Raw genomic sequence first — 24509 nt, 5'->3', positions numbered from 1 at the left:
TTTCTGCTACAGCCAAATTGTCAACATGCCCCACAAGGCAAAAAGTTTCCGATGGTACTGCGCCATAGTCATTCGGTATTTTTGAAGGAATACACCATTTGACAGTATATTTCCTGTGTCCAGTCTGGACTTCGGCTGATACGCCGTTGTCGGGTATAATGCTAAAAGCAAGAATATACAAATACTAAGATATAAAATAAACAACGGAAATTTTTTAAAAAATATTAGATTCAAGCTGGTGTAAAATTACGAAATACGCACTTATTTCTTAGACCATTAGCTACTATACTTTGCTGTGTACTGTGCACGACGACATACTATTTCACGCAATGATCCGGTACAGTGCTAAAAGTAAAACATGCAAATAATAGGCCGTAAAGTAAAAAAAAAAAAAAAAATATTAGATATAACCTGATGTGCAATTACGAGAGATGCACTTAGACCATTAACGTCATTTTGCTATATGCTGTACAGGATGACATGTAACACTTCATCACATTTGCTTAACTTGTAATGAATTGTAAAGAATTAACGTCTTGTAGGAATGCAGCATATTACCATACAAACACCTCATGACTGGGAAAATCAGGCGAAAGCAGTTAAATACAAGAGTAGCTCATTCCTTTAACACATAAGAATGAATGTCATCTCATATTATCTACACTCGAGAACACCTGACACATTAATATGTAGAAGTGTCGCATATATAAGCTTCTATTGTATTGTATGGACCGTCCCCGCCATAGCCCTCAGTGGCACACAACCCACAACAGGATACAGCAGTTCACTCACCCCACTGCCACCTCACACTGAACCCAGGGTCATTGTGCGGTTCGGCCCCCAGTGGACCCCCGCACGGGAACGTCTCACACCAGGCGAGTGTAACCCTGATGTTTGCGTGGTAAATTATGGTGTACGTGTACTTGGAGAAAGTGACTGCGCAGCAATCGCCGACATAGTGTAACTGAGGCGGAATAACGGGAACCAGCCCGCACTGGCTGAGGTAGATGTAAAACCGCCTTAAAAACCATCCACAGGCTGGCCGGCACACCGGACTTCGACACTAATCCGCCAGGCGGATTCATGCCGGGGACCGGTACGCCTTTTCGCCCGGAAAGCGGGGCATTAGACCGCACGGTTAATCGGGAGGGCTCAGATATGAGTTTACTAATGTTAGGTGTCATTCGACCGTGTGTGATTATCTGTGCATTCACCTATGCAAGTGACAATGTTCGTTCTGTGATTTTGTATGCTCCAGGTCCCCTTTAACTGAAGTCAGTTAACTGTCGATCGATGATGTAGTACCCTAGGTATGTGCCGTCGTCCGAAGCAAGAAATGACAAAGCAAGTTTCCACCTCGCACTGAGACCAAACGCGAGTATAGTCACTGCATGCCGCACCCACGAATGAAAGACGCCGGTGTAGCCACGCCCGGTTCTCCAAGCTACCGCAACAGCTCGTCCACTTACGGCTGAGCAGAGGAGCGCTCGGCTCGAGTTCGCAATCGACGATCAATACAGGAGCATCATTTGAAATAGGCCATCGGAATATTGAACTAGACCATTGGAATATTAAACTGAACTTAATGTGAAGATTACGTCCATTATCTTTCAAGTGAAAGGTCTTGTAAAATTGCCTGTATCAAGTGATACTTTAATTTTCAGAGGCAGCTATAAATATTAAGAATATTGCTGTAGAAATGGATTTACGAAGTTAAGTAAATCTTCATATCTATATTATGATAGAGTGAACTAATGTTTTACTTCTTATAGTTCCGCTCGATCGCCTCGCGGAGTATATCAAAGAACCCAGCGTTGTACCAGCGAGAGTATTTTCGCACGGCAGAAGAGGGTGTACAGCGTGAATTAAATGTCATGCTACAAGGCGTGGTGGTCACATATGGGTACAGTGTGACCATATTTTGGTTCCAACTCTGAACGCACGGTCGAAAATGCTTCGGTTGGGTACTATTGTCTCTGAATGTGGACGAGAATGCAGGCAGTTTCGACCGACAAGCTAGGCATTGAGTAAGGGAGACATTGTAAACAGTCGCTCTGAGACTGTTGACGCGCTAGGGACTCCGAAACAGGACTGTAGGTAAACAACACAGTTAAGCAGTTGAGGACACACTGCGAGTGCTGTGAGAGAGTGTTTATCAGTGGTGCTCCTTCATTTGTCACATGACACACACACAGTACGCCACATTCATACGTAGACATCGGTAAAGTACAGTAACATATAGTGTTCCATGCTTTCATGCTGTACATAGTAATCAGTCACTCACGTGGCTATCGTAAAAGAGGATGAACAATGACGGTTGTGTACACAACTGAAGAGCACACCGACATGCTCCTCGTGTACGGGGAAGTCTGAAGGAGTGCAAGAGGTGCTTTCCGGCTCTATGGTGAATGTTACCGCAAAAGCGTCGCTCAGCCCTCACCATGTTTGCCACACTGGGCCGCGCGGGGTAGCCGCGCCGGCTAGGCACCCTGCCACGGTTTGCGCGGCATGTCCCGTCGGAGGTTCGAGTCCTCCCTCGGGCATGGGTGTGTGTGTGTTGTCCTTAGCATAAGTTAGATTAAGTAGTGTGTAAGCCTACGGACCGATGACCTCAGCAGTTTGGTCCCGAACTTACCACCACCATCCTGCAGTACTGGAGAGGAGTTTGTGTTGTGGCGTAACAAGACAGCTACGCCACACTGAAGTAGCCGAAAGACACGCGTAATCTCACGTAGGCTAGATAGAGGTCTGAAACAGGATACTTATTGAATGATATAAAGAAAAGTACGTAGCTGCTATTACTTAACTTTTAATCCTTGTTGTATACATCGTTCTTGATGAGACATTTCATACGATAACTATCAAACTATGTAGGGCTAATGGCGCCTTGCTAGGTCGTAGCCATGGACTTAGCTGAAGGCTATTCTAACTGTCTCTCGGCAAATGAAAGAAAGGCTTCGTCAGTGTAGTCGCTAGCAATATCGTCCGTACAACTGGGGCGAGTGCTATTCCGTATCTCGAGACCTGCCTTGTGGTGGCGCTCGGTCTGCGATCACACAGTAGCGACACGCGGGTCCGACATGTACTAAATGGACCGCGGCCGATTTAAAGCTACCACCTAGCAAGTGTGGTGTCTGGCGGTGACACCACAGTTTGAGCGACACCTGAAAGTGTCACTGAAAAGTCTTCATACTGGATTCTCGCGGACATGCCGCATACCAGAATTTTAAGCAGCTGTGTGTCAGCATTTTGCAGGGCAGGCTTCTAAAAGCATCTGAACTGTGGTACACACCATGTCTGTGATCCCAATGGCAGTGCCGCTTCATCCCTACAAACTCCAGAAGGCTCAGGCGATGACCCGGGATGACTTCCTTCGTCATGCCAGTTTTTGCCGTGCCTGTTCGAACAAATTAGGTAGGAGCCCCACTTTCTACGACACATCCTGTTTTCTTATGAGCACTCCCTTACCAGGACGGTTTGTTCAACACCAGATAAAGGCATGATTAGATGGAAAAAAATCTCGAGGGCTGCATACTCAACGCCAAAAACGTCTAATGTGTGGGCAGGTCGCACTGATGACCATGTCACAGGTCGGTACCACAGTTACTCAGTTACCTTGTATTACTGAGAGAGGCCTTACCAGGTGTCTTTGAGCAGCCCTCGTATCATATAGTTCCAGCAGGATGGCACTCCAGCACAATTCGACAATGTAGTGCGTGGGCACTTCAACATCTTTGGCAACAGATGGACTGGAGGTCGTGACCCTACAGCCTGGCCCCCTCGCTCTCCGGACCTGACAGCAATCGATTTTCATTTCTGGGGGCACATGAAAATACTTGGCTGCGAAACTCCTGTGGATTCACAGTGATATCTTGTAGTATCAATACAAGTAGCAGATGAAGTCATTAGCGATATTGTAGGAATATTTCCAAGGATTAATGAAGTCATTATCAAGCGATGCACAAAATATATCGACGTTAGTGTCGACCATTTTGAGCACATTCTGTAAGTGAATTAAACTGGTGCTTGCTGACAGTAATGTGTGTTGTTCATTTCCTCTTTGCCTAGCTTCTGAGTTTATGAGCTTGTGTGGTCCAAACTGCCTATCAGGCAGACCTTGTTAACTTTTGATACCCACCGTAACTGGGATATTCCTTGTAGCAGTATGGGGCGATCATTCTTTCGTCACCCAATGATAAACGTGGATAGCCTTCATCGGAACTTTTAATGTACTATACTTAGCATGAAGCGTTTAGTGACCATAATCTTCAAATCCTGTGGTTTTATATCACAGAATATGAGGAATATGATTGTTGAAAGTCTGTCATTTCTAAGGAACAAAAAATATAAATTTCAATCAAAACTTGTCTTTTTATCATTTAGTCTCTGTATCCCTAAACGCCTCGTCAGGTTCTTGATTCCAGTTTTATGTTACCTATTTGATGACTTTCAGGAGGAACAACAATTTGATATTCAATATTTCATGTAAGGGTTGACGGATTTTTAAAATTTAAAAATCTACACCGTAAATGCAACACCCTGAAGGAAGCATCCGATTCAAGTGAATTTTACACCATGGGTTTGCAGCGATGAGATATGCAACTGATTAGAATTTCAGCGCAGACGCACATCACGCGCGCCTGTGGCGCCACCTGATAGCGCCATTTAAGGCTTGGCGATTTCGACGAGTGTACGTTCGGCACGTGTGTTTACCTTGTGGTTGTTTCACAAGACGATCAGTTATGCCTCGTAGACAACAGCGAACATCTTTTGATCACGTATCCGAGTTCGACAGAGGAAGGATAGTGGCTTACCGAGATTGTGGATTATCATACAGAGAAATCGCTAGTCGTGTTGGACGAAACCAAACAACTGTAATGCGGATATGTGACCGTTGGATGCAGGAGGGTACGACGGAGCGACGTGGTCGATCGCATTCACCTCGGTGCACCACTGCACGTGCTGATAGGCAACTTGTGCGCATGGCAGTGACGGATCGCTCAGTGACATCCCGAACCATAGCACAGCACATTGCGTCTGTAACGCATCATCCAGTGTCTGCGCGTACCATTCGACGCCGTTTACAGCAGAGTGGTCTGTCCGCAAGACGTCCATTGCTTCGTCTACCATTGACGCAGAACCACAGACGTCTCTGTCGCCAATGGTGTGATGACAGACGGATGTGGACGGCAGAATGGAATGACGTTGTCTTTACTGACGAGGCACGCTTCTGTCTGCAGCACCACGTTGGTCGGATTCGAGTGTGGAGACACCGTGGAGAGAGGATGCTGGACAGCTGCATTATGCACCGCCATACTGGTCTTGCACCGGGTATTATGGTATGGGGCGGTATTGGATATTACTCTCGCACGCCTCTAGTACGCATTGCCGGTACTTTAAATAGCCGGCGCCACATATCCGAGGTGCTGGAGCCGGTTGTCCTTCCTTACCTTCAGGGCTCGGACACAGCCATATTTCAACAGGATAATGTGCGACCACACGTGGCTCGCATTGTCCAAAGGTTCTTCGTCAATAACCAGATTGAATTGCTTCCCTGGCCGGCTCGCTCTCCGGATCTTTCGCCGATAGAAAACATGTGGTCCATGGTTGCTCAATGAGTGACCCAGATTACATCCCCAGCTGCCACACCAGATGATCTTTGGCAACTTGTGGAAGCTGCTTGGGCTGCTGTATCCCAGGAACACATCCAACGTCTCTTTGACTCAATGCCGAGACGTGTGGCAGCGGTGATCTCCAACAACAGACGTCTGTAAACGTAATCATTTGATACTTGGTCAACATGTAATCTACAAAATAAATCTTGTTGTGCTACCTCTTGTCTTTCTTGGTGTTGCATTTACGGTGGCCAGCAGTGTATCTAAACTATAATTTTATGATAAAGGTTTCAGAAAGTAAGACAAGTACTACGGTTTCAAACTGCGAGTATACGAAGTATCCAATTTTAACAGTGGCTGAAATTTATTTACAATTCACACAAAATACGTGCAACTCTCAGTTTTAATGTCTTTCAGAACAGTCATCAGTGCTGTGCAGAACCCGTTGTCAGCGATGTGGGAATCGTAGGACACCGGTAGCAGCGATGGTTGTCTTCGAGCCGAGCAGTCTGTTGTCCGATGAATCTCCGTAACAGTTCTGAAGCAAATGCCATGAAGTGCTTCCTTCAGTTTAAGAATAAAGTGTAAAGTCACAAGGGATTAAGTTTTTCGTTCTCTAACTGGTCGCAGTCTGTGCTTCAAAAATGAACAGCTTGCAGAAAAAAGCGGCGATCCTTTCTGTAGTACCTGCCCATCGTTTTGCAGGACAGTGCTCGTATGGATATGGCGCAAACTATGACTGATTTGATTGATCGATGAGGCCGGAAAGTGTTGCACTACCCGCCATACACCCTAGGACTTAAACATTTGTGACATCAGCTTGATTAAAGGAATCACTTCATGGCATTCGCTTCAGAAATATTACTCGTCGGGAACTATACCACACCACTTGAACTATCATCACAACTTACGCTGTTACAGCTATCCAACGCCATCCACACTATCTGCAACATGTCATACAGGGTGACCCGAAAATCAGTTAACGTTTCAAATGAATTAATTCACATAATAAAGTAGGGCAGAGTGGTAAGAACTGACACACATACCATAAATGACATACGGTTTTAATGAAACCATAAACGAGAGCAAAAGCTGGCCAAAAGATGGCTCTCGACAGCAACACACCACTGACGCCGCATGAGAATCGTGTGTAAAATGAGCTGTAGAAGAAGAGGGAGTCAGATCATCCCTAACCTAGCTGATAAATACCTGTTCTTAGATGCGAATTTTAAGCAGTAGGCGCTCCACCCCATATTGCTACACGTCTGAATGATGTCTTGTGCATATATCGTTTAGCGAGAATCGCATGATGAGTGGCCACGTCCGTCACACTTGGACTCATAGGTATCCAGACATCACTCTGTGTGATTATTGGTTGTGTGGTTACATGAAGCCGCAAGTCTACCGCAATCGTCCGACCTGAATAGGGATGCTAAAAGACAACATCCGACGACCACTTCTCAGCATAACTAATGACACGCTATACATTGGATTTCACAACATTGTCCCTCGACAACAGGTATTGTTGATGAAGGACTGTCGACAAGCTGAACATTTGTTATAATGAACATCATCTTTTTTTAAAATAAAATGTTATGCTAACTATTGCTTTTGTATCATATGAAGCCCCGTCCATCAGTCATTTCGTGCACTTTTTTTGGTTTCAGTAAAGCCCCATATTATTTCAAACATGTGTGTCAATTTTTATCTATCTGCCTACATTATTTCGTCCAGTATTGAATTTACTAATGTTAACGGATTCTTGACTCACTCTGTACACAACGCCGGTGACTTGTCTGAAGGACAGTAAAACCTTGAAATACGTATACATATTTTGTATGACTTGTAAATAAGTAGCTGCCACTACTACAGTTCAAACTCTAATGTCTTGAGGCAACTTAACTCACGGAGTGCCAATTATTCAGACTTCATTTGTTTGGTATTTGTGAGCGCGAGCAGTTGGCGACTCCCAAAAAAATTTACACGCAATTTCAAACCATCACGAAATATTTTCTCGCAGGACCACCGGCCTAAAATGATGAAAGGCGTAAAGTTTCTAGCTTACCTCATTTTAAGAGAAAACGGGAGATTAGAGTTAACTAAGTGTAAAGCTTAGCGATGTCTTTAGAGACGTAGCACAATCTCGAGTTATATGGAATGAAGAACCATCCCAGCATTTGGCAGGAATGATTTAGGGAAATCACGAGAAACCTTTAACTGGATGACCGGACGGGATTTGAAACGTCGTCCTCCCGAATGCGAGTTCATTGTGCTAACTACTGCGACACCTTACTCCGTTGCATTCAAGTCGTTCACGCAGTAAAACATCATCTGCCATGACTTTTCGATTTATTACTACTTTCCAACTAATTCTTATTCGCAACACATTTTGCAGACAATATCCACAGATACCACTGAATGTACCTACAAAATTATATCACTGTATGACACACAGTTCGGAAGATGTAGTGTCGTTAACTTTGAGTTTCGTGAAAAACTGGCTTTTGTTTAAATCGGAGCTCAAAATATCCAGACGATACTCATTCAGTGTTAGATAATAGTGAGAGCACTTGGTGAGTTCCAACAAACTTTACAGACTTTCAAAACTTTTCTAAACTTTATCTCACTTACGTGCTTAACCTCGAATACTTAACACAGCAATTCATTTGTAATGCAGTGAGACGTCTGAAGATGTGATATACATGGAAGTTCGTGTCTTGAAAGAATCGGGGGTTTTCTGCTGGGATACTAGATCAAATCATTCGATACCGTACGACGGCAACGCTTATTAACGAAAGAAAGATCTTATGGGGTATCGAAAATCCTCTGATTTCTGTCTTTGTGCAGCTGTGTGAGATAAAGTACGTCCGAAATTGCTACAGAAAGATCCAGACATATCTTGATAGGGTTTCAGGGTGGCGAAACGGATAGAATTGCTTTGTGCGCTCAGAAACGTAATACTGAGAACCTCAAAAATTGCAAAAACGTAATACATGACTGAAATATCAGTAAGTCAGTAACAATTAATTGGAGCGATCTCATAGGCCCGCTAGTAGGCAAAACAGTGACGAACTTGGCTCAATTGGCAGGATACTTTGAGATTGTACTTATATTCAAACTACGAAGTAGATTATGTCAACACAATCGTGTCCTTAAAGAATCGGCGGACTTTTGCAGGGGTACTAGATCCCATCCAAGAATATGCCTTAGTACACTGAGGGAAAAAATCGCAAAACCAAGAAGGAGCTGTGATACATAGACGAAAGTTAGTAGGCATTTTTCTACATTTGTAAGATAATGTCTATTCAAATTTCGCGCCGCTCGCAGGATGCGAACTAGGTTTGCTTTAAATTCGCACTGTAATAGTCGTGAGCGTTATTTACGTTTGAGATTGGACGCGGTGATTTGATATTAGTCAATAATGCCTTTAACGTCACAAAAATGGAATTATCAACACATCACTGAGTTTCAACAACGTCTTGGAATAGGGCTACGAGAAGCTGGATGTTCCTTCTGCAATACTGTTACAAATCGGTTACTTCAAGGACACCTCCGCAACAGAAGCACGGTAGCGTGCATTCCACTGACCCTAAACCATCGTCATTTGCGACTTCAGTGGTGTCAATCCTGAGCTCAATGGAGGGCAGGTTGGAGAACTGTTATATTTGTTGATAAACGATGGTTCTCCCTCGGTACCAGTGATGGCCGTATGTTGGTTAGGAGGAGGCCAGTTGATGGTCTGCAACCAACTGTCTGGGTGCTAGGCGCACTGGACCTACACCTGGACTTATGTTGCATGGTGCGATTATGTAAGACGCCAGGAGCACTCTCGTGGTTATCAAAACAATCTTGACGGCAAAACTGTGCGTCAGTCTGGGATTCGACCTGCTTCGCTGCCATTCATGAACAGCATACTAGGAGGTGTTTTCCAACAGAAATGCTTACCCACATACCGCTGTTGTAACCCTACATAGTGTCGACGTGTAGTATTTGTCTACTCGATGACCAGATCTGTCTACAGTCGAGCACATATGGGACAATATCGAACTCCAGCGTCATCCGCAAACAGCATTAACTGTTCTTGTATTGACTAGCTAAGAGCAACAGGCGTAGAACTCTATCCCACAAACACATCTGGCCCTTATACAACATAATACATGCAGGTTTGCATACTTGCATTCAATATTACAGCGTTTACACCTGTTGTTAGTGTACTAGCAGTTCACATTTACAATGGTTTGTCTTGTGCTTGCATTAACTTGTGATCTTGCAGTGTTAATCACTCACATATGTTACCTAGACAAATGTATTTCCGAAATTTCATTACGTTAATCAATTTTTGATGCAGCGACTTTTATCCGTCAGTGTATTTTGGGCAGTAGGACTCATGGGGGTATAGAAGGTAATAAAGAAGCACGACGGTGACTGGTTCGTTTGACTCACGGCAGACTGTAACCAAAATGGTGATGATCTGAATCCTTAGACCTCTGGATAAATGGAGAAGCGAAGAATACTTTCTACGGTCGCGTCGATGACGAGGTCGCTGGCGACACGAGTACGAATTAGAGAAGGATCGGGAGGAAATCTGAATCATGGCAGCTTTTACTTAACAGACCTAGGAAATCACGGGAAACGTAAATCTAGGTGGTCGGACGCATATCCAGGGTAGTGCATAACCGCGGTTCATCGCTGAACGCAGCGTAACGCCATTCATCAGATGTCCATACTTTCCGGTCTGCGATCCACTAAAAACGTAGCCGTTTGTGTTGTGATATTAACGGAAGCCTAGGTATGGTCGGACGTTGTCTAATACGGGTGCTGCTAGTCTCCGATCAACGGTGCGGGATGAAACAGAATGTTGTAGGCAGTACATTGTTTCCGGATAGCAGCCAGAAATGTGAAGGTTCACAATACGGCTATCCTACCCATTAGTGTTGGATGTTATCAGTCGCAACCATCACGTCGAGTATGTATGCCGTCACGTTCTCATGCAGTCCAACTTCAGGCCACTGTCACAACAGAATGCCCTACAAATTCCGATTTTGCACGATTAGACAGCCCAATGCAGACCTACAATGAGGCCCCTTTCAAGCTCTGTCAGGTGCTGATAATGTTCTATCCCACGAGTACGCGACGTCCCCGTATCCTTCACAGTGATCACCCAACATCTGACGCTGCTCACACCCATCACATAGCACATCCTGCCAAGCCTGGTAGCAGGACTAAACACAAACGACACAGACGCACTGTGGTTGCCTCAGAAATTGCAACTCTTATCATTTACACACCCGCTGATGCTGTGGACGTGTACGATGTTATACTGACGTCCGACATAATGTGTGAACCAAGCGTACCGTTCCACACATATGATATTAGGATTAGACGTTTGTTCGGTAGGTGTCCTTTCTTTATGGTGAAAGGAGAGTGTAGACATGACGCTGTAATAACAACGTTCGTTTAGAGCAACTGATGGAGAGAATGGCTTTCCATAGGCAGTAGATGGGAACACGAGATATAGGGGAACGCGCGCACTTCTCTCAGTTTATTTTTAACCAGCTTCACTTTCATGTTTTTTTTTCGGTCAGTTACGCGCCCCCTTCTGTGCTTGCACCCTTCGCGGGGCCTATCTCGCTACCCCACTGGTACGGCTCCTGCTGGGAGAAGGACAGTCCTCACACACTGTTTCGTTGTTAGGCGCGCCACCGTCGGCGCGCTTCTGCTGCAAGTGGAGGTGCGACAGCGGTCATCGCAATCAGAGTCCATGGTACTCCAGACGTCGTCGGGCTGTTCATGAGGTTACTTGCCAAGCTGCATACAACCCCACATCCTGTCTCAGGGTACGTGACGTTCACATTGGAGCGAACAAAAATTCACTCTTCCCGTGCGCTAACCACGCAGGGCCATTGAGATCCTGCTTAGCGCTAAGGTCCACCAAAACCCACAGATTCGATACGTGGATGTCAGAAGTGGGATTCCGACTAACGTAAATAGCAATATCGCTGGTCGTCGGGGTTCAGGTCGACATGGGGACCCACTCAATGAGATTCCAGACGTGCGTGGAGACGCACCCCACATCTCTCGAATACCAGCCTAACCGTCGCTCGCCAACACGCCGACATCCAGGACTTATTGTCTAGGGTGTCGTTTCTTTTCATAGCGGAACCCCATTGGTTGACATCCGCAGCACTGTTACAGCACAGCGATATGATGACGATATTCTACGCTCGTTTTCGCTGTCCTTCATGAGCATACATTTCAGCAAGTTTCTATTGCTTAGCTTCCTGCTTGCGAAACCCTACTTTGGCAAGCAAAGTAGCTAGGTATCTCCCCAATTGAGAACGTTTGGGGCATTAAGGGCAGCGCCCTGCAACCAGTTCGGGGTTTTGACGATCGAATGCGCCAATTGATCAGAATTTGGCACTATATTCCCCAGGAGAAAATGTAACAAATCAATGAAATAATACCAAGCCGAGTAATTGTTTGAATATGGGCAGAGGTTGACCAACGCGTAATTGATATGCTTAGTTTATGAAGCTCTTTCTCTCGGATAAATCGTCAAATTTTTCTGAAACTGCGGTCGTTTGTTCGTCTGTACATGTACAGCATTTCTACCGACGTCCGACCCATTCGAATAATTGTTTCGTAGTGTGTCATCTTTTTCTCCGTCTTAGAGTGTAGAATGTAGATGGCGATTTTCATGTCAGTTTTGTGCGGTAGCCGCGAAATTCCAATCGACATGAAACAATGAACTACATTACATATCTGTTAAACTTTAGTAACATACTCTCTTCATGCTATTCGAATTTTAATGGCGAGCGTTGAAGATGGATAGCAAAGGAACAAGTGAGGCCTCAATAGAAGACGACGACAGCCAACACCGTGCTAAGTATTGGGCGGCAAAGACAATGAAGAAGAACAAGTTCTCTTTCCGCCAAGTGATATTCCAAAATGAATATTTTCCTCTGCAGTGGAGCGTGCGCTGTTTTGAAACTTCCTGGCAAACGTGAAACTATGTGCCGGAGTGGGATTCGAGCCCGGGACCTTAACGTTCGTGGGCAGATTTCCTACCGACTGAGCTCAACCTCTCGGGCTAGTTCGTGACTCGTGCTGAATTTCTCAGTCGGTAAGACCACAGTCTGTGAAGGCAAGGTTTCGGGTTCGAATTCGGGTGCGATACACAGTTTTAAGCTGAGAGGAAGTTTCGAATAAGAAGTTACTGCGGCGCTAATTGTAAGCGTCGCTTAGCTCGGGCGCCGTCGCGCACTCACCGCCGTGTAGTCAGCGGCGATGACGGCCTTCTCGAGGCCCAGCCACACCGTGAGCGGCAGCAGCAGCAGCTGGTCGCGGTGGCGCAGCAGCCGGCCGGCGGCTCGCAGCAGCTGCACCCCGGACAGCGACGGCTCGCTGTGCGTTGTCATCCCGGAGTACCTGCGAAACGCGTCACAAGGCGTTAGCACTCCACCTACCTTCATCCCTAGGGGCTACCAGGAGGTGCCGTTTCATCTCGAATTGAGAACTGGCAAGTGCCTTCACACGATTTCTCAAAACTTCGCTTAGTGGAATAGGAGTCAAAATGAGCAAGCCGACTATTTTAGATGAATGAATTAAAGGAAAGAATGAGAAAATTATTTGAAATGGTTTTCGGTGAAATTCCTGTAGTGCATTTTAATTTCGTGCATCACATTAGATTTAAAGAATGAAAACTAGTCGAGTTAATTATGTTTAGATGCTTCGCAAAACTCGTTTCGAGAATTTATTCTCCTTTTCCAGTGCATTTACATGAAAATGTTTGGTGATGTTTGCATAGGTGATCTTCTGTGTCTCTTGTGGCTTTTTCGGTTGGACTGCAATCGGGAAATCGGACAAAATGAATCTTTGATTGTTTTTAAATGCTAATGTTAGAAATTGTAATTTTGGTTGCTACTTCCAGGTACTGTGCCTCCTCTATTAAGCAGAACATCATATATATATATACAAATCATCACTTTGACTGTTTACAAAACACGCCACAAAGATAGTACGACACTACGGTTTACGAAGAGTCTGTACATAGTTTGAGGCGCTACAGTGCTTTGGGATTACATATAATTTTGTCAATTATAAAATATATTTTTACCGCTATTGGCTACTAAATTATTGATTACTTCTTTTTATAATGAGAAAGTGTACTTATTTACGAAAATTGCCACTGTTATCATGTGCAGGAGAAACATCAGAAAAAATTAACAGGTTTACTATCTAGTTTTTCGTTGAGAATTTTTTCTCCTTGCTTTTTGTGGTCTACAAAAATTTCAAGTTCCTCCATTAAATCCATTCTATGAGATTTTTGGAAGTTGTGGAGTATCTTAAGACCTTCTTCTATTCTAAAACGTTGAAGAAGGTCTTAAGCTACTCCACAGTCAGTATCACTCCTTTGTGTTCTAGGAGGTTTCGGCTACGTGTTGCTTCTGGGACCCATACGAGTGAGAAGAAAGCCAAGTCAAATAGCACTGTGTTTCGGAGTACGTGTTGAAATATAGGTCGACCTCTAACAGGCTATGTAATTCGCTTCAGGGGTGGGAGGAAGCCAGTGGCACACCACCATGCCCATTAAAACACTGCGGCATTGAAACAGACCTTAAGGTTGTGAAAGCCGCCTTATTTCCTGCGCTACGGTCGCAGGTTCGAATCCTGCCTCGGGCATGGATGTGCGTGATGTCCTTAGGTTAGTTAGGTTTAAGTAGCTCACAGTTCTAGGGGACTGATGACCTCAGATGTTAAGTCCCGTAGTGCTCATAGCCATTAGAACCATTTGAACCAATATTTCCAGCCCCACCTCTGTTGCGACAGTGCTCTACGTAAGTAGCCACGAATGAGAATGCAGTCGTCGCAAACTCTTATCCTTATATTTCTAACACTACTGGATGAGAGAGTCTGTTTCACATAATTGTGCAGTTCGTTCGTGTCTGTTGCGCTACAAAATCAGGGAATCAAGCAAGAAATCAGTGGTTCCTGATGGCTAACATCTCCAGACTTTTAATCTAAAGCCACCTAAAACGCTTATGGAACGCTGCGGAAGTCCAAAATCGTTCGAAAATGTTTCCGAATTAACTCTGAGTAAGTTTTCCTTTAAAGTATGGAATAATGTTTCGATGTGAAATGTGCCGATCGAGTTACATAGAGCTTTGAGATTGAAAAATTACAAAAGGTTTGGGTACACAAATTAGAGTTCATATTATTGCAGCACACTGGCAACTTCTCTGGCAACGTCTCTATCGACAAAGTGTTAAGAGACGATTGGAAGACTTTCTCCACCTTTCTACTTTAACTGAAATTATTGCAGGAAAGTATTTCTTACGATTTCAAAAGAAATGCTTCACCTTCATTGATGTTCATGATCAAGGGAAGCTTACATCAAGCTACAGACATTTAATAATCAAAGAAATATCGAAGAAATCGGGTCAAGACTTTCAAATTATGCCATTTCGCAAAAAGAAAATTTTGTTTTGAACAAAATTTGAGAGCTGAAGGTAAAGTGGAATTTCATCGAATTATTTGTAAACAAATAAATACAGCAGACCTGATAATTTCTCAGTTTTTACTGGACACGATCGTGTTTTGAAAGTATTGTACCGTTATTTTGAAATAAAGGGGATTTAAGAAGATATAGCGCACTAGTATCCTCATTAAATATGTAGAACGTGTGGCTGAATGTCAAATTTGCGAAAATGGAATAAAATTTCTGATGAGATGTTTGAAAAAAAAAACAGTTGTTTGGAAATACACATCTCTAATAATAAGTGACCAACAATCAGAGCAATAAATTTCATTGGGTTTCAAATGTATCTGTTATACGTAACGACTTTTATTCACAGATAAATAAATGAATGTTTTTAACCGTGTAAATGAATAATATTTTGGAATAAATATTTTTGTTTGTTATTCCCGCGTAACAAATAATAATTTTCAGTCTGTATTCGTCATTTGAATAAATGTTGCCGAACTCTGATGATAACCGAAGCGCATCGCAACAAGCACACATTGCAGATTCGCAGCCGATGTGCAAGAGTGTGCGAGCGCGTGATACCGACGTGGCCTCGCACAAGCGCGTGATATACGCGTGGCCACAGACAAGTGCTCACTCACTTTTGTTATTACGCGAAGAAGCATTGGTCGCCTTTGGCAACTTTCGCCACATTTCGCGAAGTGTATTCTAGCTCTCTCTCGCACTTCGCAGGCGTGCACAAACCACGCTGATAGGCCACGCGCTCTCATTGCTCTAGCACTTGCATGGCCCTAGCACTTACACGCAACGTCCTCGATTAAGTTTTCACCCTCCAAAATATCCTCTAGTTTCTTGGAAGTTATTCAGTGATATCTTAACACATGGTCTATCGTCCTGTACCTCCTCCTTGTCAATGCTTACCACATACGTCTTCCCTTGCCGATTTCGTATAGAACCAGTAGCTTAGGCGTAGTCAGAGCAGGGGTTTTAAGGGTTCAAATCTCTCTCGAAATTTCCAAGAAAGTTACAAAAGTGGTATAAATGATCTTAATTTCGACTACAACGTAATATTTACTTCAAAATTTGCTCGCTTTCGAACCGCGGCTGTTGTCAGCGTGGCGTAAAGCGTGAGTGGAATACATCAGCGATGAACCACTGTTGGCGACAGTATGGGCACAGATGTGTGTACTGAGCCTCAATGGAATGTGATTTGTCTGGAGCGCTGGAATGACCAGGTAGTGGTGTCCTGCTTGATGACTACTATAATTGTCACAGTTGCTGAGGCAGGGTGCAGTGAGAAGACATCTGAGCACAGGGCAGCAGCTTGGAACTACCGTAGTCATCGCGCTTCGTGGAAACCCTGGAAATTGTTGTTATTATCGTGGTTGGCATTTTTGAAATGTTTATTTTAAGTAATGTTACGTAGGAGAGAGGAACGGTTAGTAGACACAATATGATAACTTCTCTATTTTTGTTTTGTTTTTACGTTTGTTTTTCTACGTCTACATGATACGTGCAATGTTTGAGAACTGACCAGTTTCACGTAAGACTGTATAACACAAAAGTTGTAGAACATCTCAGACGCCCTTCAAAAAGTTTGCGAAAGTAACGAAAAATCTAGTTGGTGAGTAGATATCACCATTTATCAACTTAACAGACATCACATGCATCAAGATAAAAACCCAGGTGTGCAATGCTTAAGGACGAAAGTAATTTTTGTATGATGAGTCACTGCCAAGTACCACAGCTCGTAGAAACTTGAATCATACATGGAAAGAACACTCACAAATACCTAATTCGATTTGTCATGTCTACCTCCAACAATGGGTGCAGTTCAGTATCATACATATAGAACTTATTCACAAGTGCAAACGTGAATGGGATATGAAAAAGTGAAAAAGACGCCCGCAAATGGGGCTAGAAGAAGGACATTGGAGACCTAACCCCAGAGCCAATGAATAAAGAACTAGGTCTACAGACATTGCTGAACTTGATTTCATGCCAACGCAGAAAGACTTATGAGAACAAATGCAGCAGCAAAGCAGGAGGATTTCAATGCTCCACTGTGAGTGTTCATTGTGGATTTGAATCATACGGTAATGCATGAGAGGTTGAATTCAACATGGGAGAAGGCGCTTGGATGATCCACTGCCTATAGGTTGAAGTGATCAATTGTATAAATTAACCACATGTGAGGAAGAACACCAGTAATTGATGAATATTTAACTTTAAATTTTGTATATATTATGAAAATAAAATTTAAAATCTGTTATTAAAATGTATTGTCTTGAAACATAAGTACGTGTAAAAGCTTTGAAAATTTATGTTTTTCTTTTTCAAAAATACTGATTCTTCAGGAATTACACGAATATCAGGAACTACAAGTATAAACTACATGTATGTATTGCACAAATAATGGCTTAAAGATAATATTACATTCGGGAATACTTTTTTGACAGAGAATGGTGTTTTCAATAAAGAGTCCACTTTCACTAAAGTTGTTATTGCAAAACTTCCTGGCGTATATAGAGAGTGAATATAAATATTTTTATGGATCTTGAAGGAATTTAGATCCTCTGCAATACTGGTTAGAATCCATTGTGCACAAAACTGCGCTGTAAAAAGTTATGAAGGCGTAACTACTGTCATTTCTAACTTTTGGCGATTTCTTGACATTTTTACAGATAATTTTCCAACATATAATATATAAAAGTTGCAGGAAACTTAACGATCTTTAAAACTGATAATAGCATAATTTTGCCTACGATGCACTTGAAACGAGTTACTGAGGAAATACTGAAAAAGTGACATTTGTATCGGTTTTTTCAAGAGGCGGATAACGCATAACGGGGAGAAGGTCTAAAAATTGGAATTTTCAAGAGAGGAGTAATAAATACAACATATCTGAAATTCGAAATTACTCCGTCTTTCGCAATCCTCTCCATTTTTAAGCTATCTCTACTGGGCTAACTGTTTGAAACTGTACTACATGTTGGAAAGACGTGGACTGCCGGCATACATGCGCAAACACAACTCCATGGACATGCCATCGACAAAAGAATTTTATTGACTGATTTCTGCTCTATGATAAATTTTATAATTTACTATCCAAACAACCCACAAGAACTTAAACATTATATGTAATTACACACACTGTACAGCATAGTTCAATTTTGCGTTCTATTATAAGTCAACTTTACAACAATGACGATTTGTTGAACCTTCATTCCCCGTAAATCAAATCCTGGATACGTCGTCCAGAAGTATCCAACTTTGGCCTTAATTCGACGAATGCAATTCTGAGAATGTTCTTTTAGTGCACGGGGTTGCTTGGATGTGAATCTTAGACTAAGGGACCGGCCGTTGTGGCCGAGCGGTTCGAGGCGCTTCAGTCCGGTACCACGCTCCTGCTACGGTCGCAGGTTCGAATCTTGCCTCGGGCATGGATGTGTGTGACGTCCTTAGGTTAGTTAGGTTTAAGCAATTGTAAATTCTAGGGGACTGATGACCTCAGATGTTAAGTCCCATAGGGCTCAGAGCCATTTGAACCATTTAGACTGTGGGGAAACTGCCAAAGAACTGGCTCGAAGTACTTGGAATTTAATGCTAGAGAAGAAAGTTGAAAATTATGTGGACTGATAAGAACGGAAAAACCTTATCAGTGCCCTAATTTTCATCTTATTTCAACAACATCAAATTTCAAGTACTTTGATCCTTCTCTTTGCTGGGATCCCCACAGTACACAATTCACTTCCGTGCAATGCTGTGCATTAAACGTACATTCTCAAAATGAGTTTTCTCGAATTAAAGCCAATGTTATATATTAGTATGTTACTTTTGACTAGGAATGTCCTCTTTGCCTGTGGAAGTCCATGCTTCTTCCATACATTACTGTGATTCCAAAGTAGCAGAATTCACTTCGTCTACTTTGTGGTCGGACCCTAATGTTAATTTTAAGTTTGTCGTTTGTCTCATTTCTGCTATTCCCTCATTATTTTCGACTTTATTCCTTTTATTCTTAATCCATATTCTATGCTCACTATACTGCTCATTACTTTCAGTAAGCCATGTAATACTTCCTCGTTGTCACTGAGAACAACAATACATTCAGCAGATCGTGTTATTGATCTTGTTTCACCTTGAAAATTAATTCCAGTCCAGAAACTCGTTTATTTTCGTTATTCCTTCTTCAATGTATAGCTCTCACACTCTTTTTAATCCAAGCGCTTCGTTTTTCATATTTCCTTCTTATTATTCTTTGTTTGTTCTTATACAGGACGTTTTTGTTACCTGTTTTTTCGGGAATTTGAATTTTGCTCTGTTTTACGTTGTCAGACGCTTTTTATAGATCCATATACACGTTGAGAATCCTTGATTCTTTTTAATGTGCAATTTCAGAACTGCCTCTCTGGCGCCTTTATCTTTTTGAAGCAAAACTGATGGTCACATAAGACACCCTAAACTTTCTGTACCATTCTACTATGTACTGGATGGTGAGCAGCAGTATAAAAAGCTTGTAGGGATGTTGCAGGGTTGGCTGTGCTCAGAAACAATTGTTAACAAAAAATCCGATACGATGCACCCTTTCTGAGTTAATTAAAAAAAGTTAAGCAATCAGGACACCGCGCGCAATTTCAAGCGCCCAACCAGAGGCGTTGTCACCAAACTTGTTCTTTGTTTGGCTTCCTAAAACTGAACATGAGGGTGATAAAAAAAAATGGACACGAGACGGTAGTATGGATCGATCCCGAGCCAAAGCATGAGCAGTGTAGTGCACTACCATCTATGCTATGAGAACAACAGACACTTATTGGATCCAGCAGGCCTCTTGGATTTGCGCGTGCAACGGGCTGATGGGCTAACTTCAATGCAAATTAACTGGGACACGGTGCAACGTATCGAATTTTTTGTTAACAGTTCCTTCCCAGTACAACCTACCTTGCAACACTTTTACAAGCTTTTCAGAAGGTGAAGATCTTGTATCATCCCCTCTTTTCTACGTTATTATGCTCAGAAACTTGGTTTCTTTAGCTGTTAAGCATATAGTTAGATGGTTCTCGCTCTTATCCGCCCTTGTCACCTCCGGAATTATTTGGATGACATTAAACCGAAATTCTGGTAGTGTGTTTCCAGTCCCACAGATTCTACACACCAACCTGAATAGCCTCATTGGTTACCATTACCCCCACCCCCACCCCCCACCCCTCTGTCGCTTTCTATAAGCAGAAAATATCCCTCCGACGACCTATGCTTTTTCGATTGGTTTACATATTCCCTGCAGCCATTTCATCTTGGCTTCCCTGCTTTCCTTTTTATTATATGTTGGCGGATATTATTAACCATTCTATTCGGTAGATTCCTGCTCCTTGCTCGAAGGCATTTACGAGGTGGACGCAGGATGCTCGAGCAGTATCACCTTGAAAGACGAATGTTGACTAGAGAGCTAGAAAATAATTGCTAAGGTCCTATCCCAGTAAGGCAATGCTCTCAAATTACATTAAAAAGGTTGATAGGGGTTCGACACCTGTACATTTTACCAGCCAGAAACATAACCCGACTCTCTGCTGATCCATGGGACTGCACGTCTTATTCGTGCGATAGTACGTGGTCACCTCACCTCCGTTCTGCAGCAGCCATCAGGCGTCATATAAATCCTGTTCTCATTTGTGAATGGCAACCCAACGCAAGATTCCGTTCGTAATGGACACCTAGAGAACAGTTTGTTAATATGAAGGGTTGCATACTGTCAGTTCTGATATGGCTGCTCTCCTGTGCGATTCCAAAATGTATGTTAACACCCCTGCGATACTCATATATGGGTACCTAAGAGTAACACTTAGTAGGTAGAGGTTGTTGACTGCTGTTGTTGCCCGTAGGGAACTACTAAGGGGCACATCTTCATTGTTCCGTGATTCACGACTGCAATTGAATTTCGAATGACACCATCATGTTGTATGACAATCTGACTCACAACTTCCCGAGCTGCTACCTGTTCTTGTCACAAAGTGACAATATGATCTAAGCTTGACATGATGATTCGAGTCTTCTGAAAGGGTGATTCTCAGCGGTTTATTCAAGTCTACACGACTGAAGACACTGTGAGTTCCGCACTGAGAATTTGGATTTGGTATTATACACGTGTCTGCGAGAAATGATTTTCTGTTGTCAAAAGGGCACTGTGGAAGATTCTTTTATGAAATGCTTGCATGACACTCACTGTGGCGCCCCGTATCGATGACACAGTAAGAGGCGCCCCGGCGTGAACCGACCGGGGTGGCCAAGCGGTTCTAGGCGCTACAGCCTGGAACCGCGCGACCGCTACGGTCGCAGGTTCGAATCCTGCCTCGGGCATGGATGTGTGTGATGTCCTTAGGTTAGTTAGGTTTACGTAGCTCTAAGTTCTAGGGGACTGATGACCTCAGTAGTTAAGTCCCATAGTGCTCAGTGCCATTTGAACCATTTTTGAACCCTGGCATAGAGAAACAACTGAAAGACTGGAAAATCAATGAGATGTCAGGTCCGGATGAAATCCTAATTCGGTTTTACGAAGAGTAATGTGCGGAATTAGCCCCTTCGTAGTTTGCATTTATCGCGAATCTTTCGGCCAGCGGAACTCCCAAGCGACTAAAAAAAAGCGCAGTTGACTCCTGTGTACGAGATGGGCAAAAGAATGGATTCGCAAAAAAATCAATGTCCTTAACATCGGTTTGCTGTGGATTCCCGAACATATTGTCAGTCTGACTATAAAAAGTTACCTTGAGACGCAAAAGCTTCCGTCGATGAATCAGAATCATTTTAGAAAACATCGCTCGTTCGAGGTTCAGTTTGCCTTTTTCTCACATGATATACTGTGAACTACAGATGAAGAGCAGTAGTCAGATTCCATATTTCTAAATTTCCGAAAAGCATTTGAAACAGTGTCCCCCTGGAGACGAGCATTTAAAACAGGTTCCCAGAAATGTGAATGACTCGAAACTGCCTGTGATAGAACCCAGTATGTTGTCCTCGTCGACGAGTGCTCATCAGAGACAAGGCAGTGCCCCCGGGAAGTGTGATAGGATCGCTGTTATTTTCCACATACATAAACAATCTGGTTGGTTGACTAGCAATTTGAGTACTTTTACTGACGATGTTGTGGTGTACGGATTGGAGGTGAAGTTGAGTGACTATAGGAGGATGGAAGATGACGTAAACAAAATTAATAGTTCATGCGATGAATGGCAAATGAATGGAAAATGTAGAAACATGTCATTTAATGGAATGAGGAAGAAAAACAAACCCATAATGTCCGAATACAGCATTAGTAGTGTGCTTGGCACACTCACGTTAATCAGATATCTAGGTGTAACGTTTCAAAGCAATATGAAATGGAGTGAGCATTTAAGGACAGTAGCGCAGAAGGTGAATGGTCAACTTACTTTGTTTAGTTGGGACAATTTTAGGAAAGTGTGGTTCATCTGTAAAGGAGACCGCATGTAGGAGACTATTGTGCCCTATCGTTGAGCACTGTTCGAATGTTTAGGATCCGCACCATGTCGGATAAAAGGAAGTCATCGAATCAATTCAGAGGCGGGCTGCTAAGTTTGTTAACCTTAGGTTCGAGCAACACGCGAGTATTACGGAGATGCTTCGGAATGTAGAATGGGAATCCCTGGATGGAAGGCGATGTGCTTCCCGAAGATCACCATTGAGTAAATTTAGAGAACCGGCATCTTAAGTTCACCGCAGACTGATTTTACTGACGCCAAGGTAAATTTCACGTGAGTCCCACGAAGAGAAGATAATCAGAGTTCATACGGAGGCACCCAGACAATGGTTTTTCCCTCTCTCTATTTCCTAGTGGAATAAGAATAGGAAAGGAAATGAAAGTAGTGGTACACGGTACCCTCCGGTTCGCACCGTTCGGCGTCTTGCGGAGCATGTAAGTAGATGTAGGTGTATATGTAGACGTAGCTGCCTATATGTACTTAATCGTCACTGTTTGTTTCGGTTGATAACCATCATCACAGTAAAAGAGTTCAGGTACACTGCCTGGCCAAAAATGTGAAACAGCCAAGCAACGTAGTGAGATGACAATGTAACTTCGTATACCTTCACACCACGATTAAAGTTCTCTGTGTCAGGTAGAATGGCCAACACACTGCATTGGTGTTCACGTACCAGGGCTAGTAGGATACAAAAGAAGCTTGATCAGCGTCAGATATAAAATTATCACTGTGAGGGGCACGGAGAAGACAGGTCCTCGTGTGGTACAGAGTTATCAGCAGCTGTCAGAGATTGAAAGGGGCCTCGTAGCGAGTCTGCCCGATGATTCGAATCGTGCAATATCCAGATCTGTGGGGAATCTGTGTGCGGCTCTGGCCTGCATGGGAACGTGTGGGCACGTTTAATCGTCGCGAAGTTTCTGGACGAAAACATGTGACCCCCACAGGGAGGGATCACGGCATAGTGCACCAAACACATGAGCCACTTCATATACGCGCCTTCTATTCGAGAACAAGTAAAGGGCTCCCCGCAACATTCTGTGTCATTCCGCACCATTGATCGCAGACTAGGAATTACTATCCGACGCTTATGCTACCGTTAACGCCACAACGCAGACGACTTCGTTTGGAGTGGTGCCTTGACCTGGAATTATGGAACGCTGATGAATGTTGTCGTGTTCAAAGATGAATAGCTGTCCTGCACCACCTTGGATGATCATTGTTGGTGAGTGTGATGGCAACCTGGGTATGGGTCGCACCCTTACAATGTTTTGAAGAGGCACGGAAGTGTTGCCCCTGGGGTTATAGCGTGGGAAGACATCAGATATTACTTCGTGTCAGGCTGATAGTGATTTATAGGTCTCTAATGACGCATAATGATGCATCATGAAGATCCTACTTCCTCATGTGTGACCTCTCCTATCACAGTGGTGCCATTTTTCAACAGAATAATGCTCCTCAGCACTTGGAACGTGTCTCAATGAACTATCTGCTTGATGACGAGGTACTCCTGTGGCTGACAAGATACCCAGATTTGTCCCCAGATAGATGATGTCTGAACCAGCTCTAACGTCAACTCCTTCTGGATGTCAAAGTTGTATGACAGCTTACCTCAGCAGAGAACAGAATGGCTTTATCACAACCTTCCCAATAGAATTGGATCTTCCATACGGACCACAAAAGATGCAACGTCATACTGATAAGTAGTCAGTCTGATATTGTCAAGTTATTTGTAAATTTGGTTAGATTTTGTACTCACTGACATGACATCACATACTCCCTGAACCGGTGAAGTTTCGTTTAATTTCCTTTTCCCCTACAGGGCGGTTCAATTTTCTTGATCAGGCAGTGTATTATTTATGTATCATGTCGTACCAGTACGGCAGTGCTACAGATACAGCCATGTCACAACTGCTAACATCAAAA

General features: G+C 43.3%; 1 protein-coding gene across 1 annotated transcript in view; it reads right to left on the bottom strand.

The window, feature by feature from the left end:
- Positions 1–24509, bottom strand: part of LOC126474022 (UNC93-like protein) — a 413395-nt gene that overhangs the window by 112379 nt on the left and 276507 nt on the right. Inside the window, exon 6 of the mRNA XM_050101427.1 lies at positions 12884–13043. Within this exon, the coding sequence (XP_049957384.1) occupies positions 12884–13043 (160 nt within the window). The remainder of the gene's footprint in view (positions 1–12883; positions 13044–24509) is intronic.

The sequence above is a fragment of the Schistocerca serialis genome, chromosome 4 (genome assembly GCF_023864345.2).
Source record: "Schistocerca serialis cubense isolate TAMUIC-IGC-003099 chromosome 4, iqSchSeri2.2, whole genome shotgun sequence".
NCBI lineage: Eukaryota > Metazoa > Arthropoda > Insecta > Orthoptera > Acrididae > Schistocerca > Schistocerca serialis.
The sequence above is the reverse complement of the archived record's forward strand: the minus strand, read 5'-3'. Positions and strand labels throughout refer to the sequence as shown.